This window comes from Eucyclogobius newberryi, unplaced genomic scaffold, assembly GCF_026437365.1.
Source record: "Eucyclogobius newberryi isolate DKJ021-1_F unplaced genomic scaffold, fEucNew1.0.hap1 SCAF_12, whole genome shotgun sequence".
NCBI lineage: Eukaryota > Metazoa > Chordata > Actinopteri > Gobiiformes > Gobiidae > Eucyclogobius > Eucyclogobius newberryi.
The window spans coordinates 32,422,250-32,444,247 of NW_027315746.1; the positions used below are offsets into that span (position 1 = coordinate 32,422,250).

At 44.6% G+C, this 21,998-nt stretch overlaps 1 protein-coding gene across 3 annotated transcripts in view; it reads right to left on the reverse strand.

Annotated features, from left to right (window-relative positions):
* Positions 1 to 21,235, reverse strand: part of rasal2 (RAS protein activator like 2) — a 60,020-nt gene extending 38,785 nt beyond the window's left edge. For 2 of the 3 annotated variants that reach the window (XM_072441909.1, XM_072441908.1), the window contains exon 1: positions 20,836 to 21,231. In XM_072441909.1, the coding sequence (XP_072298010.1) occupies positions 20,836 to 20,944 (109 nt within the window). In that variant the 5' untranslated portion in view covers positions 20,945 to 21,231. Of the gene's footprint in view, positions 1 to 20,835 lie in introns of all 3 variants that reach the window. The other variant, XM_072441910.1, reaches the window with a different exon arrangement.
* Between the last annotated feature and the right edge of the window lie 763 nt (positions 21,236 to 21,998).

The following is a 21,998-nucleotide window of genomic DNA, read 5'->3' on the forward strand; positions in this document are numbered from 1 at the left end:
AAAGTTTGCTTGGCAACTGATGTTGCCATTAAAAACATGGACTTGAAGTGAGTCCGGTCTGTGGAGATGCAAACACTCACAGTAAGGCTGCATATTTTGGTATGTTTTATTCCAATATATATTCAAGTCTATTTTTTGCATCAAACTGATAAAGTAATCTGCTTTTTCCATATAACAGAAGCCAACCAACAGAAGAAAAGTGTCTGTGTTTGAGCTGACAGCTGCATTAAACTGAGAAATGGTGAATTATGATATGACGAAATGACAAAAATACCAGATTGTCACTATTTGATTAAAGAAGAGCAGTCTTGACGCTGCAGTCCTGAGTCATGACCGGCCCATCTCTAATCTGACATTTTGGGGCAAAGTCCTTGAAAAGGTTGTTTACCAACAGCTCACAGAATTCCTCTTAATAAACAACTTATTTGATGTTTTTCAGTCAAGTTTTAGAGCTCATTACAGTACTGAGACTGCTGTTGTCAAGGTGACAAATGACATCCGCCTGAACACTGACACGGGCAAAGCCTGAGTCTTAATTCTGTTAGATCTGAGTGCTGCTTTTGACACTGTCGATCATGGGATCCTCTTACAGAGACTAGAGGACTGGGTGGGCATCACTGGCACTGCCCTAAACTGGTTAAGGTCCTATCTGGAAGACAGGAAGTGCTTTGTTGGTAACTGTGTCTCAGACCACATGCCCCTGACCTGTGGAGTGCCCCAAGGGTCAGTCCTGGGTCCCCTTCTGTTCAACCTCTACATGCTGCTGTTAGGTCAGCTGATACGCAGTGAAAATGTGTCCTATCACATTTATGCAGACGACACTCAGATCTATGTTTCACTGTCGCAGGTGAATATGGACCAGTGGATTCACTCTGTCACTGCATCCAACAGATCAGTTTGTGGATGCAAAACAACTTTCTCCAGCTGAACTCAGATAAGACTGAAATCATCATCTTTGTCCCACAGAAACAAAGAGAAAGTGTTAGCGGTCACCTCCTGCTGGTGCCCAGAGTCAGGACTAAACATGGACCGGGCTCCTGCTGGTGCCCAGAGTCAGGACTAAACATGGACCGGCCTCCTGCTGGTGCCCAGAGTCAGGACTAAACATGGACCGGGCTCCTGCTGGTGCCAGAGTCAGGACTAAACATGGACCGGCCTCCTGCTGGTGCCCAGAGTCAGGACTAAACATGGACCGGCCTCCTGCTGGTGCCAGAGTCAGGACTAAACATGGACCGGCCTCCTGCTGGTGCCCAGAGTCAGGACTAAACATGGACCGGGCTCCTGCTGGTGCCAGAGTCAGGACTAAACATGGACCGGCCTCATGCTGGTGCCAGAGTCAGGACTAAACATGGACCGGCCTCCTGCTGGTGCCAGAGTCAGGACTAAACATGGACCGGCCTCCTGCTGGTGCCCAGAGTCAGGACTAAACATGGACCGGCCTCCTGCTGGTACCAGAGTCAGGACTAAGCATGGACCGGCCTCCTGCTGGTGCCAGAGTCAGGACTAAACATGGACCGGCCTCTTGCTGGTGCCAGAGTCAGGACTAAACATGGAGAATCTGTGCTTCAGTTTTATACAGCTTAAATCTGGAACATTCTTCATGAAGATGTGAGACAGGTTCGACTTTGACAATGTTCAAATCTAAGCTAAAACACTTTTGTTTAGCTGTGCATATGACTTTTCTTTGCACTCTTTTCTTTTATGTCTAAAACTGTGATTTCTGTCATGTCTTTGTGATTTTAATGCCGCTTTTTCCTGTTGTGTGAAGCACTATGAATTGTGCTCTACAAAAAAACTTTGCCTTTGATTTTTGTCACTATATCGCCCAGGCCTAATTCAAACTACAGGAATATGAATGAAACAGTAGAAGAAGAGTCAGTGCTGAAGTCATTACAGCACATTTGAAAACCTCAACAATAAATCCTTGATCATTCAAATGAAAGCTTAACAGCAGATCACAACTCGGGCATATTTTAAACTAAATGTTCAGCCTCATGGTGCAGACCATGTGTAAACCAGATTAACTGAACAAACAACAGATAGTAGAAGTTAGAAGTATATTAACAAAAATATAAAATGAGTTGCTGCAAAATATGAACTGCTCTCAAATCCACACTGACACACCATGTGGAGTCAAAAGCCCTGCGCCGAAACGCTTCCATTTATTCCAAAAAAAGATGAATTAACAGCTACTACATTTATCTGTGTTATTAACCTCTGACCAGCACCCATCGCATGTCAATCACAAAAACGTTTGTAGAGGAAAGCTGTGTGAAGTTTAGCCGGGATTTATTAGACTTTTTGAGTGAAATGTGAACATGTGTGAACTGTGTCCTACCAGAGCTGTTCTCCTGCGCCTGAAGACTTCTCACGCTGCAGACAGAAGCATTGTTCCTCTCCAGTGTGTGGCTGACCGGCTCAGAAATGGACCGGACAAACCCTGGTCTCACTCTCCGCTCCTGGCTCGGTCTGAACAGGCGCCTGAAGAAGGGCTCTTTGCCCGTGCTGGCGGCCATGCTGCTACAGACAGACCCAGGTGTGGTCCTCTTAAGACCAGTCCACAAACTCACACCCGGGCTTAGAGTTACTCTTGGTTTAGATCTAGTTTGGACCAGGTTTTTTGGTTGGTTCCGCTTTTGAACTGAGTGAGTAGTTCATTTTAGAGGAAGTGGAGTTGATGTGCGTCGTCCAATCAGGTGTGAGCACCATCACAGGCTGTGGTTTCACTCAGACTGAGGCGGCTGTAGGTGGAAACGCCTCTTTCCTTCAAGTGAATGCGTCAAATAGTGTGGTTGGTTTCAAATGAGAGATAGGTTAATATATGGGTTTGTTTTTGCCTTTTAATGATACTGTATTTTCAAATATACAGGGATTATCCTGTTGTATTATTGAATAAAGTAGTTTTCATATCATTATTCATTGCGATATTTTTCTGTAGCAGTTAGGGGTGTCCATGGTTTAGAGAGAAAATATTTGGAGAGGTAAATTAAAACGCGCCATTTGCCTTTTCTCTTTACATTTCCTTGTAATACACAATTGCGGCACCAGAGAGCGTGCAAGTGCCTCATACAAACATGATGTCTCAGAGTGAAACTAAAGTTTCATGAACATCAGAAATAACTATAACGTGGACTGGGTAGTTGCCCTGCTGCAGATGTTTGCCTTTAAAATCTCATTCTCACCCACAACGCAAAGCCGATATAGGAGCCATGAAGGTGCTTCGCTGAGGCAGAGCAGCATATCTCACACATTATGGATGAGCTACAGGAGCTGAAAGCTGAGGTAGAGAACAAAACTATAGAGAACATGCAGAAACAATCTCAGACTCAAGGGAGTCCCGTAGGGAAAGGAAGGGGACAACACTTAAGGCTTTCACAAGAAGGTTTTCCAGGAGCTTGTTTCTGGGACTTAAGTTACGGTCCCTCTGGTCGCTATAAAAAGAACACGAAGCATGATAATAAGCTGACAAATCACGAGGCCAGATACTGATCCCTAAACCATCATGTGAAGGAGCACATCATGAAGGCCACAAAACTAAAAAATGAAAGAGCTCCAGTACAAAGGCAAATAAATGTTCTTCACCCAAGATATTCCCTACGAGGTTTGTCAACAATGAGAAACATTTCACAAAATCTATGAGGAATTCAAGAAGAGACAACTGAGACATGGCTTTTTAGTTCCCAGCTGTTCTTTTGAAGGTAAAAACATGCTCAAAACACCAGCAGAGGCAGTAGTGCTCCTCAGAAAAATGCAAAACACAGAACTGAACTGCAACAAGAGGTAGAACTACCATATTGAATATGTGAATTTAAGTAATGCTCACATAATAAGACATTTCTGTTGTTTTGAAGAGAGTGATGATTGTTACGTGATTTATTTGTTTTTGGCATCTGACTTTAGCTGTCCATTCTGTACATGAAAACGTCTTTGGTATATACAAATACAGAATTATTATAAGGCTGAGCAAAATAATATGTCTGTTTGCCGTAACCCAACCGACCCGGTATGAAACTAGCCGACTGAAAAAAAAAAATATCAGCATTTTGTTGAAAAAACGTCAAAATCTTTTATTTTTCAATTATTTCGCCGACTCACCGACCGGTCTTTCCTAAACCGCAATGTCGAATATTTTTATCACGTTAGTAAACCTATCTTACATCCCATAGGACTGATAACGCACTGCGCAACACATGTGCGACTTCATATTCAGTCCTCCACATGCGTCTGTAAGAAAACAGAACGCGCATGAGAGTCGTTATATTGCCTTATACAAGTTGGTTTGTCTCTGTCGGCGCCACTGAAGTGTCCATAGTACATGTCACGCTCTATAACGGTGTGACTTGATTTAAATTTGACTTACGCAATGCATTCTGGGATTGAAAAACGCCCAGCAGCGTCATCACAACAAACATGGCCGCACCCGTGTCCCCCGCATGTTCCCCTCGCTCGCCTTTGCTACCAAAATAAAGGATAGCGGCGTACAAAAGGTCGATTGAAATATCTTAAAATCTTGAGATTTAGTCTCCCGATCGGGTTGATCGAGACGTTTTCCGTCATTGACTGTTGAAGCCTGACCTCTGGACTGTTGAAGCCTGACCCCTGGACTGTTGAAGCCTGACCCCTGGACTGTTGAAGCCTGACCCCTGGACTGTTGAAGCCTGACCCCTGGACTGTTGAAGCCCGACCCCTGGACTGTTGAAGCCCGACCCCTGGACTGTTGAAGCCCGACCCCTGGACTGTTGAAGCCCGACCCCTGGACCGTTGAAGCCCGACCCCTGGACCGTTGAAGCCCGACCCCTGGACCGTTGAAGCCCGACCCCTGGACCGTTGAAGCCCGACCCCTGGACCGTTGAAGCCCGACCCCTGGACCGTTGAAGCCCGACCCCTGGACCGTTGAAGCCTGACCCCTGGACCGTTGAAGCCTGACCCCTGGTGGTCACTCAGAGTCAAAAAATGGCAAAATTTGGATTTTTCTTTTTGCCTTCAAAGTAAAAAAAAATAAGAATTTGCCTACCGTCCGACCCACTTGAAAAATGTTGGCTCGGGTTACAGCAAACAGAATTTATTTGGAGCAGCCTAACCAAGAAATTAAACAAAGCAACAACCATTATAACCTTCTGAAATATTTGTTAAGGCTTATAAATCTGAACTTTCAAGGGGAATAATATCTATATTATATAAAAGTATTAACAATATGGGTCGCCACTCTACTAATTACATTTTGTTTTTTATGGTAAAGAGAGGGTAACTTTATTTTGACCTACGAAGAATGGGAAAATGTATGCACCAGTACATCTCAGAGGAGGACCACAAAATCACATGTTTGGGGAGAATTCTGTTGGAAAAGTGTGACACGTTTTTCATAACACCATGTCAAAGTGCACATTATTCACAAGGAAATTCCAACTGCTGGAGAAACTGTGGTGCCAAGAGGAAAAACATGTTTTCTGGGACCGGCCTGTCAGGTATTGAACTGAAATCAATAAAGTGCTACAGACTGGATTTCTGAACTATATATTTGGGCCTTAGAACACATGCCATGGACACAATAAATGGTTACCTCTGGAGCATACTCCTGGCAGCAGAAAAAGAGGCCCTCACTAAAAAATGTATGACTCAAATTGCACCGACAATCAGGGACTGGATCCGCCATTATATTGGATATTCGCACAATGGAAAAAATTACATTCAGACTGATTTCCAAATTTCATGCGTTTAAAATAGGGGAAAACACAAACATTGTATTAACACAATTGGTTGTAACTATTGGTGGTCCTGACAGTTCTGCTCCTGGCTCCTGGAGCTAGTGTGCAGTTTATCCAGGCTAGTGCAGCGCTGTAGAACAGCAATGTCAAGGCTAGGAGGATTTAACGGTGCACTCTGGTACGTTTCTGGCAGAAGGTCCACCACCTTCTTGTCTCCATGGAGATGTTATTGCCTTGTCTGGAATATTCCACAGAATGAATTGAACTTCAACTTGCTTTTATTCAACTCAAATGTTAATTGAAAACAAAAGTATATTTTTTGTACATCTATAAATGAACATTTTTTGTACGTCCATAAACGAAAAAACATTCATTGATTTTTATCTTCTTGTACAAATATAAATGATCACAGCACACACTTGTGCATCTGTCACAAGCGTACACCCATAAGCACTCCGATAAAATGTCTTGTGAGAGGGTGAATGTGTGTTAATCACACGCGGATGTGCGCATGAGGAGTGGGCCCTCACAAGGTCATTGAACTTCTCCCTTCTCCTTTTGAGCTCCACTCTATTGTATCTTTCATTGTTCTTTTTATGGATTGCATCGTTTACAGTCCTCTGAACTGATATTTCCCAACTAAATGAACTAAACTAAACCTACTGCCATACCGTGGCATTAAACGTGGTGGACCTTACACCAGAAAGGTTGCATAGTGCACCTTTAATATTTGTACTAAACGCAGGAGGCGTGGGAGCCAGACTGTGGGGGTCAGCTGAGGTTTGGACGTCACACTCCGGCGGAATTCTTTTCATTTCCTCATAGACAGGAGCGAGGAGGCCTTCAGCACAGAACACAAGCTCGCTTCCTCTGCATGGGCCAAGAATAACCAGGGTCAGAGGTCAGAGGGCAGAGAGCCAGAGGGCAGAGGCCCGTGTCAGAGGCTTATGGACAGAGGCCAGCTTTAGACAAGAGATGCTTTGAACTGGAGCGCAACTCTGATACAAGATAACTAAGTTGAAAGGAAATATTACTTTTGAGAACAATTGTAACACGGATTTACAGCTGAAGAATTTGGAAAAAATACCTATTTGAGATATTTCTGACAAGTATTGCAATTGTGATTATATTAGCGATTTAGATTAGCCTTTATTACTATTTTTGGGATTGCCTGCTACAGACATTTTATTGTTTTTGACCAAACCAAAACGGTTTCCTTCATAATATTGGTCCAATGTCTAGATGTAAACTGCATATTAAAAAACAAATTCTTTCTCCCATAGATGGCAAACAGAACCTCTCTAATATTTAGGTGTGTGATTTGACAACAATTTTAAAGAAAAACTATATTCTCCTTTTTCCTCTATAAAGCAAGGCCTGAAAAGGCCATCAAAAGATAATCTTTTCCCATATTTAAGTTGAAGTCAAAGGATTTAATCAAACTTTACTCATAAAGCAATTTTCTTACATAGATTGCACCACTAATGGCTTTAAAACATTCTCACATCCCATCCAAGGACCGCCTGGCACAACCAAACCACACACAAAAATACATGAGACCGAGTACAGATAAACCAATTGAGGAAGCACCATCCACAGGGCCCAGAGGAGAGATGGGACAGAAGCACCAAACCTCCACCAGGGGCCCACAGGCCAGGGGCCCACAAGCCAGGGCCCAGCAGCCGCAGCTGACTAACACTCCTGGTATAGCGTTTCCTCAGAGGAAACACTGGAGATCCTAAAATTGATACATTTACTAAAATAAGTAAACCCAAAATGTATAGGTAAATTCTAAATAATACTTTGGGTGGAAATATAATAGCTAGGACATAAATACATGAGCCTAAAATAAGTGGGTGGAATAAATAACATACATAAATACAAATTAAGAAACAAATATTACCATATTCAAAAGCTCAACATAAAAGGTGGATCTTGAGCCTGCTGAAACTATTAAAATGAATGTTTGGCCCAGATTTCGACAATGTCCATCCCCAACCGGCTGTTTGATGAGTGGAATAAAACTATCTCTAGATGTGTCTGTGGCAAAGAAGAAAAAGTATTATCTGGTCAAAACTCTACAATGATCAAAAAAGGTGGTTGGGGTTTGTGTTGCTGTGCTGGTGTGACCCAGAATATGAAGCTCCATGGAAAATATTGAGTAATGTTGTGCCAGGGGTTCCTGTGCTTTCTGTGATGTTTTCATTTTGATCCATGTTCTTTCTGGTCTCGTTTCATTTTTGAGTTTACTGTTCAGTGTTTTATACTATTGAAAAAAGAAAAGCCCTTAAGGGGCATTATTAAATTAAAATCAACAATTACAGATTTTCATCAATAATACACATTCTTAGTCAATATTCTTCAGTCACCACATTTCAACTTTTATTTGATTGATAATGCATTTCCAGTGCTCGCACCAGAATTGTTTTAAGGGATGGTAAATATGCCTCATATGGGGTAACATTTTCCCCCATATGAGGGGCATTTTCCTCCAAGAATGGTTTAACGTACCTTCATTATTTTCAAAGATACATGCACCATAAACATACTATTACATGGTGTATAAGCCTAAACACACTATTACATGGTGTATAAGTCTAAACACACTATTACATGGTGTATAAGTCTAAACACACTATTACATGGTGTATAAGTCTAAACACACTATTACATGGTGTATAAGTCTAAACACACTATTACATGGTGTATAAGTCTAAACACACTATTACATGGTGTATAAGTCTAAACACACTATTACATGGTGTATAAGTCTAAACACACTATTACATGGTGTATAAGTCTAAACACACTATTACATGGTGTATAAGTCTAAACATACTATTACATGGTGTATAAGTCTAAACATACTATTACATGGTGTATAAGTCTAAACATACTATTACATGGTGTATAAGTCTAAACATACTATTACATGGTGTATAAGTCTAAACACACTATTACATGGTGTATAAGTCTAAACACACTATTACATGGTGTATAAGCCTAAACACACTATTACATGTGTATAAGCCTAAACACACTATTACATGGTGTATAAGTCTAAACACACTATTACATGTGTATAAGTCTAAACACACTATTACATGTGTATAAGCCTAAACACACTATTACATGGTGTATAAGTCTAAACACACTATTACATGGTGTATAAGCCTAAACACACTATTACATGGTGTATAAGTCTAAACACACTATTACATGGTGTATAAGTCTAAACATACTATTACATGGTGTATAAGTCTAAACACACTATTACATGGTGTATAAGTCTAAACATACTATTACATGGTGTATAAGTCTAAACATACTATTACATGTGTATAAGCCTAAACACACTATTACATGGTGTATAAGCCTTTCCACCATCAAGAAATTTGAATATTGGCTACGCAAAACTTTATGGAATCATGGAAATGATAAATAAACATAAAGACATAGTGATTTAAATGTATTACCAGTGATATCATGATACTCAATTGTATTAACATTTTTTGAATGTAATGAAAATGTGTACAGTTTTAGCTCATGGGTGAAGGCAGTATTATAATATTATAATGCTGAAATCATTTAGACACTAAACACACACATGGTATCTGAACACACACATGGTATCTGAACACACACATGGTATCTGAACACACACATGGTGTCTAAACACACACATGGTGTCTAAACACACACATGGTATCTGAACACACACATGGTGTGTTTTACATGGTGTCTAAACACACATATGGTATCTGAACACACACATGGTATCTGAACATGGTATCTGAACACACACATGGTATCTAAACACACACATGGTATCTAAACACACACATGGTATCTAAACATGGTATCTGAACATGGTATCTGAACACACACATGGTGTCTATACACACACACATGGTATCTAAACACACACATGGTATCTAAACACACACATGGTATCTAAACACACACATGGTATCTAAACACATGGTATCTGAACACACACATGGTATCTGAACACACATGGTATCTGAACATGGTATCTGAACATGGTATCTGAACATGGTATAAGATAAGATAAGATAAGATATTCCTTTATTGTCCCACATGGGGAAATTTCATTGGTGCAACGCAGGTAGATACAGAGGTAGATACAGAAGAACAGATCACTTATAGGAAGTCTGAAAAACACTTTCAGTAGAAGATCTCCTATAAATAAATAAAAACTCCCATAGACAAATAAATAAATAAATACATAAATACCATTGCATGTGATCACGACAGTAATTGCACATGAATATGTGTCACGACAGCACATAGGTTGCACATGAATTGCACATGAATTCCAACAGCAATTGCACATATGACAGAATTGCACATGGTTAGGTCAGTATTGCGAGTGTTCAGTACTAACAGTTTTTGTTATAAAGTCTGACAGCAGCAGGAAGGAAAGACCTACGGAACCTTTCCTTCGCACATCGAGGGTGGATCAGTCTCTCACTGAAGCTGCTCTCCAGAGCGGAGAGAGTGTCCTGCAGGGGGTGACACTCATGGTCCAGCATAAATGTGAATCTAGTCAGGACCCTCCTGTCCCCCACCTCCTGCACCGAGTCCAGAGCACAGCCCAGGACGGAGCTGGACTTCTTGATGACTCTGTCCAGCTTCTTCCTCTCCCTCTCTGTGATGCTGCTGCTCCAGCAAGGCCACACCGTACAGGAGGGCTGATGCCACCACAGAGTCAGAGAAGGTTTTCAGGAGTGGCCCTGTCACTCCAAAAGACCTGAGTCTCCTCAGGAGGTAGAGCCGACTCTGGCTCTTCCTGTACAGTGCGTCCGTGTTATGAGTCCAGTCCAGTTTGTGGTTCAGATGAACACCCAGGTCCTTGTATGAGTCACTCTCTCAATGTCCCGTCCCTGGATGTTCACTGGTGAGGGGGCAGTGGGGTGGCGTCTGCGGAAATCCACCACCATCTCCTTGGTCTTCCCCGCGTTGATGAGGAGGTGGTTCCGCTGACACCAGTCCACAAAGTCCTGCGCCAGTCCTCTGTACTCCGCATCATCGTCGTCCGTGATGAGTCCGATGATGGCAGAGTCGTCAGAGAACTTCTGCAGGACACAGCTGTCCGTGTCATGTCTGAAGTCTGCAGTGTAAAGGGTGAAGAGAAAGGGCGCGAGGACAGTGCCCTGGGGCGCCCCCACACTGCAGGTCCGAGTGTCAGACACACAGATGGTATCTAAACACACACATGGTATCTAAACACACACATGGTGTCTAAACACACACATGGTATCTGAACATGGTATCTGAACACACACATGGTATCTGAACACACACACATGGTATCTAAACACACACACACACACACACATGGTATCTAAACACACACACATGGTATCTAAACACACACACATGGTATCTAAACACACACACACGGCATCTAAACACACACACACACACACGGTATCTAAACACACACACACACATGGTATCTAAACACACACACATGGTATCTAAACACACACACATGGTATCTAAACACACACACACGGTATCTGAACACACACACATGGTATCTGAACACACATGGTATCTAAACACACACACACATGGTATCTAAGTACACACATGGTATCTAAGTACACACACGGTATCCAAACACACACACGGTATCCAAGCACACACACATGGTATCTAAGCACACACACATGGTATCTAAGCACACACACATGGTATCTAAGCACACACACATGGTATCTAAACACACACACATGGTATCTAAACACACACACACACATGGTATCTAAACACACACACACATGGTATCTAAACACACACACACACACATGGTATCTAAACACACACACACACACACATGGTATCTAAACACACACACACACACATGGTATCTAAACACACACACACACACACGGTATCTAAACACACACACACACACACACACACATGGTATCTGAACACACACACATGGTATCTAAACACACACACATGGTATCTAAACACACACACATGGTATCTGAACACACACACATGGTATCTGAACACACACACATGGTATCTGAACACACACATGGTATCTGAACACACACATGGTATCTAAACACACAGCATCTAAACACACACGGCATCTAAACACACACGGCATCTAAACACACACGGCATCTAAACACACACGGCATCTAAACACACACGGCATCTAAACACACACACATGGTATCTAAACACACACACATGGTATCTAAACACACACACATGGTATCTAAACACACACACATGGTATCTAAACACACACACACATGGTATCTGAACACACACACATGGTATCTAAACACAGCTCTCCTCAGCCTCTTCTGCGGCTCTGGGCTCCAGACTCAGAACAATGGGGCAGATGTGGCAGGAAGAAAAGCTTCTCACAGGATTTCCTGCAGAACAAACAGCTCCAGATCTGGAGACGAGGCCCGGGGTTCTTTAGTTAGTTCACTGGACAAGTGATGCTCCCACAGGGCCCAGGTGGAACCAGCAGGCTCAGGACGTCCCACCTCAAAACTAATCCAGCACACATTACACAATGCTGTGTCACAAGTGCGGTGCACGTATGGGCAGGTAACATGTCATGTGCCGTTGTCAATGAGTGTGAGAAAAGTTGTGTTTTCAGGTAACCCGACTGACTTGAATTTCAAAATAAAGAAAACCCGACCTTAATTATTTTATCACATATTTACTGGTCGTACGTTTCGAGAATGTCAAATTGTGAGAGCGAATCCAAAAGCTGTGGTTTCGTTTTACCTATGGGCGCATCCATGTGTGCGTGAAAACCTGGCTGCGGGCGACGCGGTGCGTCTGTCCCGCCCATGGATCTATCATAATATCCGGATAGGGAATGGCTAGCCGCAGCATGTCCCAACCACCCCCACTGCTCGTGTTCAGCTGACAGGGACCTAGAGCTTTCAAGAATGTCGGCTATAGCGGCAATTTTTTTCGAATTTTAAGATTCTTCAGTTGTCTTTGAAACCCATTTAAGCTGTTAGCTTCGGCTACTCTCTAGCCCAGCTCGCGCTGATTGGTCAAAGCGGTGACCGTCTAGACCAATCAGCATGTGTAGGTGATGTGAACGAGCTGAGATGCCATCAACCAGCTGCAGGCGTAAAACTATGGATCCATGAGTTTAATAACAGAACAAATCATGAAACTAATGACCACCACGGATCTGAGGATCTGAGGGCCGCTCCCCCCGCCGTCCTCAGCGCTCCCCCCGCCGTCCTCAGCGCTCCCCCCCGCCGTCCTCAGCGCTCCCCCCCGCCGTCCTCAGCGCTCCCCCCCGCCGTCCTCAGCGCTCCCCCCCGCCGTCCTCAGCGCTCCCCCCCGCCGTCCTCAGCGCTCCCCCCCGCCGTCCTCAGCGCTCCCCCCCGCCGTCCTCAGCGCTCCCCCCGCAGTCCTCAGCGCTCCCCCCCGCCGTCCTCAGCGCTCCCCCCGCCGTCCTCAGCGCTCCCCCCGCCGTCCTCAGCGCTCCCCCCGCCGTCCTCAGCGCTCACCCCGCCGTCCTCAGCGCTCACCCCGCCGTCCTCAGCGCTCACCCCGCCGTCCTCAGCGCTCACCCCGCCGTCCTCAGCGCTCACCCCGCCGTCCTCAGCGCTCCCCCCGCCGTCCTCAGCGCTCCCCCCGCCGTCCTCACCGCTCCCCCCGCCGTCCTCACCGCTCCCTCCGTGCCCGTGTTTCAGTGTCAATACAGCGCGTACTCTCATTTTGCGACATACCTGAATTTTTTTTTCAATGTTACCGGAAACACACTATTTATTTTATTTGGCCTTATATATTTGTCATTTTAAATAAACTAGATCCACTCATTATAGCCAGAAAATGCTGCTGAAATACTTCTTTACTGTATGTTTTTTTCACACACTGAATATTGCATTACAAATTGGTCAATGACAAACCAAGTTATCTTAAAACCAATTGAATTGTAATACAAAAGAGCTTAAAAAGACTTATTCATATCATCATTGCCCGATACTTAGAAATATAACTAAGTTTTGACAATTTGACAAAATGTATAATTTTTACCTTTTTCAATTCATTAAAGTGTCAATTCCGATGTGGAAGCAGAGACGCTGCAGTTCCTCTGAGACGCAGCCTTCAGTCACAGTCTGTCAGTCAAAGGCATCAGCTGCTCTCAGTCTGACATTAAACACACTTAAAAGGTGGAATGGACGATTTTTTGGCCCAAATTTGAGTCTTATTTCCTCGTGGCGTGGACTGCCGATTAGTCCTGCCACGTATCAATCATAAAACGCACCTATCGCTCACCTGCAGCCGCGTGTGGCTCCTCCCCACGTTTCCGCGTGTCTAAGCTCATTGATCTATCATAATATAGTTCCCTCAGTGTACAGGACAAAATGAAGACGGAGATAGACTGTTCGAGCTGACTCAGAAGACGGAAATCTACGGGAGACGAGAGATGTGATGCGATCCATCGCACTAATAAACAAACGCACGTGTGTTGTATCAGTCCGCACGGGGGAGTGGCATGCGCACGGGGGAGTGGCATGCGCACGGGGGAGTGGCATGCGCACGGGGGAGTGGCATGCGCACGGGGGAGTGGCATGCGCACGGGGGAGTGGCATGCGCACGGGGGAGTGGCATGCGCACGGGGGAGTGGCATGTGCACGGGGGAGTGGCATGTGCACGGGGGAGTGGCATGTGCACGGGGGAGTGGCATGTGCACGGGGGAGTGGCATGTGCACTTCCGCCTGAGTTCTCAAATCGCTGAAAAAATTGTCCATTGCGCCTTTAAGACAAAGCTCAAGTGTTGGCTCAAGAGGAACCAGGTCTGTAGCCACTGAATCTGAAGAGTTTAACTGGAAGCTTGTCATTTGTACTGGACGTGTGTTGCCAGGGACGACAGATGGAAAGTAGCCAGAATTAGCCTTTCCATTGAATGTTAATCAAAATAAATTGTCCCTACAATACATCTAAAATCTAAATCTAAACCGGACCCATTCATAAAAACGTGAACAGAACTAATTAATTTCAAACTGCAGCACTCCAAACATATTCTATACTGCCACGCCTCATTTTGAAGACTGGCACCTTCTAAATTCAGTCATGGAGTTTGTTTGACGATCTACTTTTGATCACCAGGCAAAAGCGGCCAATAAGAACAAAAGCCCATCATCATCACCGTTATCAAGCCCATTTTAAAGAGCAGAATATCAAAGACCGTGAGGTGAAAATTCTGAGCAGGAGAAAAGATGGTTTGAAAGAGGAATAATGGAATTTGGAATCCCTGGAGAGGTCGACGCCCAGGGCATTTGGATGCTAATCAGTTACTCAGGGAGAAGAGAGTAAGCCAGGTAACAATCGGAGGCTGATGGCCCATTCAAGGGCTGATGGTAAACGAAGAGGCTGGTGTGATAGCAAACAAAGAGGGTTAGTTTTTAGCTAAACCAAAAACACCCTTTATTAGGAGGTCCCGCCCGGTGGGCAGGAGGTCCCGCCCGGTGGGCAGGGCCCACCCAGAGTAGCATAAATACCCAAGTTTCCGGTCTTGATTCGCAGATTGAGAATGACTCTCGGGTGAGTGTTGAAACATTTAGTTTTCTTAAAAACAGAGTCCAGATCTGCATCTTTTTTTTTTTTTATAATTGCCGTTAAAACAAACCAGTGCAATATAACAAACACATAAAATGACGGCTGGTTTAGCCGTTCTGAACATCTCACTAAATGTTTCTACTGCTTTCAAACAACAACATTCCAGCTGCTGTAGGTAAAAAAAAGCCAACTTGCTTTAAAAGATGAAAATGGGATTTAATTAAGTTAATTTAAGATAAATCAATTAAAAAAAAAAAGATGTAATAACCAATAATGATTCTGAACAGACAAAACAAGATAAATAGAACTGAATCTTTTTCTACAATGGAACGCTCCTGGACGAATGAGGGATTACTCTAATAATCATGACACTTGCTTGTTAATTAACCACAATCATGAGGTCGTTGATGCTAAATAACACAATTTAAAACAAAGAACACATCATAATGAGCAAGCATTTCCAAAGGCCTTCAACATCTGCAGATACCTGTGGGTCAGAGCCAAGGTCACCACGGCAACCAACAACTAGCATGCTAACAGTTGTTTCAGAGAATAAAAAGCTCTATAGTTGGAGGCAGACGGCACACAACGGTCTCATTCTGAAGCGAAGAGCTGCTTTTACGATACATCTGTGCTGGGGAGACGGATTTGACTTTCTCACATGAAAAAACACCAGGTTCAGCTCTTTTAGGAAACCAGAACGTAACAAAGTTCAATTTGTTGGCTAATATGCATGTACTAAGGGTCATCTGATATTTTATAATCCATATCCTCTCAGACACGCATATTCAAAGTATATTAGACATAGACGTATGAGGACCAGGATCTGCAGAAAAAGCAATCCCCATTTGATCACATCCCATTGGCATTTTTACTGTCACAGACGTGCTCCTAGACACTACAGACCGGCCTCTGTTCTCTGACCCAAGGCCATCTGAGGGCAACAGTTTGACCCTGACACCTGGGTCTGAGCAGGACACAAGCAGCGGCTCAGTGTGAGGGGCACAGCAGAGGAAAACATGAGTCCAGTGCTGAGGTCCGGGGCAGAGCAGAGACCGGACACTGGAGTGAGTCAGAACTGAGTCTGACTCCACATGACACACGGCAGCAGTAAATGTGACGTGTCAGTGTGTCACGGCTGGAGCTGGACAACTCATCAAAATGTACATGTGCGTGAATGTTTTAATGTGGAATAGATCATTTAGAGGAAAATATAAAAATAATAAAATGCTACAAAAAGTTAAAGTTCAGATAAGAATATAAGGTGATATTTTTTACAAAATTTCACTTCATTTGTCTGATAATTCAACCTAAAGTAATACGTTTTGAGACACATTTCTGTTGGACTGACATAATATCGCCTGAATATCATTATCAGGATACAAAACTATACATATTCATCTTTGTCAATATCACACAGCCCGAATTACAACTTATACAACTTTTAGAATATTGAATACTACAAGCAAAAAGACTAAATAAACAAATTAATCAAACTTGATTAAAGGATCATTCATTTGTCACTTTTCTGGGCGACACGTGGACATTCTAGTTGGGATCACATGGATTTATATATCTGAAAACTATCTTGAAGTTGTGTAAATTTTGAGTATTAAAGGCGCAATGGACGATTTTTCGGCGATTTGAGAACGCAGGCGAAAGTGCGCATGCCACTCCCCCGTGCACATGCCACTCCCCCGTGCACATGCCACTCCCCCGTGCACATGCCACTCCCCCGTGCACATGCCACTCCCCCGTGCACATGCCACTCCCCCGTGCACATGCCACTCCCCCGTGCACATGCCACTCCCCCGTGCACATGCCACTCCCCCGTGCACATGCCACTCCCCCGTGCAGACAGATACAACACACACGTGCGTTTGTTTATTAAGCGGCTTCCACACCGCCGCGGCCGAAGCGTCCAGTTTACATTCAAAGTCTATGATAAACGCGCGATTTCTTCGTTTTTGTGGCGCGATTGGTGCGTTTTTTTACGCTCTCTGCGCTTTGAGCGCGCGTATGAGCCGGCCGAGGCGACCATTGCGGCTACGCGACGCGTTCAGATATGTTGAGGTCTCTACAGCTGAAACATAGCAGCCGCCGCAGCAGCCAATCAGAGCTGACGCTCCAGTGACGTACGTACGTACGTACGTATTGCCCCTCGCATTTCAGGTATTCCCCGAGGAATTCCCCAAGAAGCGCCTCCTTGCTCGTCAACAATGGCAGACGAAAGACTGATTGTGACCGTGTGGGAGAAAGGAGCTGTACCATGTATTCACGGTGGAATACAGAGACCGGCGCCTCCGTGTGAGAGTTTTGAGAACCAAATACGTGAAAACAACACTCTCGATATCCGCCATTTTACACAATGACACAATGAAAGGCCACACCGACAACAACTCCACTGCTCATGCGACAACACCCCTACTGCGCATGTGCGCAGAGAGCTCGAGCGCGCCATACGCGCGCCTGTGTACAGTGGCCGGGGCGTCGAGAGCGCGTGTCCACTGCGTAACCTTTCAAATGTACACGCGCTCAAATTCTGCGTCGGGCGCGTTTAGGCGTCTGCGGTCTGTATGTACCGTTAGCCTGACGAATCGCATCGCATCTCTGGTCTCCCGTGAGTCAGCTCGAACAGTCTTTCTCCGTCTTCATTTTGTCCCATACACTGGAGGGAACTATATTATGATAGATCAATGCGCTTAGACACGCGGAAACGTGGGGACGATCCGCACGCGGCTGCAGGTGAGCGGTAGGTGCGTTTTATGATTGATACGTGGCAGGACTAATCGGCCGTCCACGCCACGAGGAAATAAGACTCAGATTTGGGCCAAAAAAATCGTCCATTCAACCTTTAACTGTTCTCCACAACTACCTTTTGATTGATAGAAATGTATGTGGTCAAATGTGAACCCATGAGCGCACGGACTGGACAGCAGCAGCTACAGTTTCAAGATCGGACAGTCACCGATATCTGGACGTGGCTGATTTTAGCAGCCACAGCGACCGTTCCTTCAGTTTGGAAAGGTTTTATTTGAATGTTGACGTAGGATTTTAAAAAGGAATCTGAACAGTGTCGAGGGCTGGACAACAACAGGCGCCAAACATGTCACGATGAAGCAGAAGAGCTCCAGTCTTCAGCGCTCAGCTCAGGTTTCCACACAGCAGCTGGAGCCTGACCTTCACCTCGGCCCGCAAAAAAACAGGGCTAAACTGAGGCTAAACCAGGGCTAAACAGGGGCTAAACCAGGACTAAACCAGGATTAAACCAGGACTAAACCAGGTCTAAACCAGGACTAAACCAGGACTAAACCAGGACTAAACCAGGGCTAAACCAGTCTAAACCAGGGCTAAACCAGGACTGAACCAGGGACTAAACCAGGGACTAAACCAGGGACTAAACCAGGGCTGAACCAGGGCTGAACCAGGATTAAACCAGGACTAAACCAGGTCTAAACCAGGACTAAACCAGGATTAAACCAGGTCTAAACCAGGACTAAACCAGGACTAAACCAGGACTAAACCAGGACTAAACCAGGACTAAACCAGGACTAAACCAGGGCTAAACCAGGGCTAAACCAGGGCTAAACCAGGGCTAAACCAGGACTGAACCAGGATTAAACCAGGATTAAACCAGGATTAAACCAGGTCTGAACCAGGACTAAACCAGTCTAAACCAGTCTAAACCAGGGCTAAACCAGGGCTAAACCAGGGCTAAACCAGGGCTAAACCAGGACTGAACCAGGATTAAACCAGGATTAAACCAGGATTAAACCAGGTCTGAACCAGGACTAAACCAGTCTAAACCAGTCTAAACCAGGGCTAAACCAGGGCTAAACCAGGGCTAAACCAGGACTAAACCAGGACTGAACCAGGACTGAACCAGGACTGAACCAGGGACTAAACCAGGGACTAAACCAGGGACTAAACCAGGGACTAAACCAGGGCTGAACCAGGGCTGAACCAGGGACTAAACCAGGGACTAAACCAGGGCTGAACCAGGGCTGAACCAGGGACTAAACCAGGGACTAAACCAGGGCTGAACCAGGGCTGAACCAGGGACTGAACCAGGGACTAAACCAGGGACTAAACCAGGGCTGAACCAGGACTGAACCAGGGACTGAACCAGGGACTGAACCAGGGACTGAACCAGGGACTGAACCAGGGACTGAACCAGGGCTGAAGGAATTAATTTTGGAATGGATTTCATGAACTATAAAAACTCCAATACAGAGCAGGTAATACCGAACAGGACAAAAAAAAAAATATGATTTCGTTGTACCGTGATGTTAATTTTTTTGCATCGAATGACTTTTTAATAAATGTTTTTCTTCCTACAAAATGTAATTCAATAGAGCACAAAAATTACTGTATAAATTACACTTAGTTTTGAAATTAAGTGATTGTAAAAAAAAAAAATCTAGCATGAGTTACTGAGACAGTCAATAAAGGTGTTGGAACAAAGAGAAGTATATTATTTACTAAAATTGCACGTTTATCTCCATTTTAAATCCATTAAAAATATATATATACATACGTGTTATATTGTACGCCAAAGTGTGACATGAAAACTACACATGTACAAAGATACCGGAGTTACACAACTGTCATTGTCTCTGGGGTTCAAGGTTCAAGACAAAGCTCAAAAGAAATCATTATTACATTTGTAAACTTTTCTGAAAAACGCCAGTGTGACGTCTCCTGTCACGTTAACAGATCTGAAATGAACGCCCAATAAGAATAAATGTATTTTGCTATAGAAATAAATAATAATAAATATACCCAAATCCAGCAACTTCTCTTCAGCCACGTCTCAGTCAAACTTAGTCAAAATCTCCTTTGTTAGTTATTGTAGTCTGAGTTTGGGCCTGGAAACTCCTGCCATGGACAGAATGGATTCTTCTGGAACATACGCTGGAGGCGGAACGTGGCCATTACAAACAGCACCAACAAGGACTGGACTTGTATTATAGATCAAATTCAAACAACTGATAACCCAAGTTGAGCCTTAGTTTTCTTTTAGAGGTCATGTTCTATTTCTTCTGTTTTTTTTATACTAATACTGACAATTAAAAATCATAAGAATAAGATGAAGACAGAGGAAGAGTAAGGTTGACAGACTCTGAACTAACTAAACCAGGACTAAACCAGGACTAAACCAGGTCTAAACCAGGTCTAAACCAGGTCTAAACCAGGACTAAACCAGGACTAAACCAGGACTAAACCAGGACTAAACCAGAACTAAACCAGGACTAAACCAGGGCTGAAGAACCAGACCAGAACAGGTGGGTGCAAACAGTCACAGGTCTATTTCAGGACTGGGCTTAAGCTAAATCATGACTGAAGAACAACAAGAACTTCACCAGAACAAGTCTAAACAAGAACTTTTCCAGGCTCAAGCAGGACTAAAGCTGGACAACCTGATTTCACACAGCGTTTCAAAGAGTCTACAAGAGCTTGACCCTACATCCAGGGCCTGACCGGTACAACACGCCCGCCTCAGGAGCTCCACCTCACCGTCACCGTCACCTACCGTGCACCCGGAGCCATCCTTGTTGCTGGCACACGGCGTCCTCCAGGAGCCGGGCCAATAACGGGTCCCCGCGGAGAGAGTCCAGGTCCACCGCCGAGTCCACCTCCATGACGAGCGGCCACAGTCAGCGGTTCCCCGGGCCGGGACCTACTCCACCAGGCCGGACCTAGGACCCCGGGCAGCAGGACCTCCTCTGCCGGGCTACAGGAGCTCGGACCTCCGCCGGGCCGGACCGGGAGCTCGCTGTCCCTTTAAGAAGCTAAAAGTAGCCCAGAGTCTGCGTCGCTAACCGGGCTCGCGCTCACTCATTTTCCGCTCTTTTTGTACAACTTTTTAGCGGTTGAAAGTTGGGATAAAGTGTCGCTACAGAACGGTGGTCTTCCTTGCAGCGCTGCTGGACATTTAAAGTCCGGGGAAAGGGTGAAATGAAGCTCGGGGGAAAGTGCGACGGGAGCGGGCTCTACTCGTGCTTCTGTCCGTGGGAAAGTGGCGCTGCTCGGGAGCGCGCGGCAGGACACACGGGAGCGCGCACTGGAGTTAAGGGGAAACTTCACCCACACTTTAACTATTATTATTATTATTATTAGGCCCGAGCGCCACAAGCTGGCGAGAGGCCTATTAATCTCGTAAGGCCGTGTGAAGCACGGCTGCGAAATGCGCACGCAGTGCGCACGAAATCGAGCGCGAAGCGCTCGCCCACTTCCAAACACTCACTAACAAACTCCTCCACTCATGCACGCCCCGTGCATACTAATTAGTAGTGGGAAAATGGAACATTACCGTTGTAAACGGGCGAAGCCCGCGCAAAAGTGCGCACTAAACGAGCACTTTACATTGAGATGCCCATCCCCATATAAAGCACTCATTTGCGCTAAGTAGCTCACGAATACGTTCCCCATCTCTTGCATGTTCCGTGCATATAAGCATGTAATGCAAAAATTGAACATTATTACTGTATAGAGGGCCAAAAACACAAAGTACTCAAAATTAACGAAAGTACCCGTCAGTGACCATGAGGTAGCGAAAATGTATAGTTCATGATATTTGAAAAATGGGAAACGTTGTTTTTGCATCGGAATATTATTCTTTCTTTCTTTCTTCTTCTTATTCTCGGGACCAACCCCCCTATTTTTCACCCAGTGAACATTGACGAAAAGTCACAA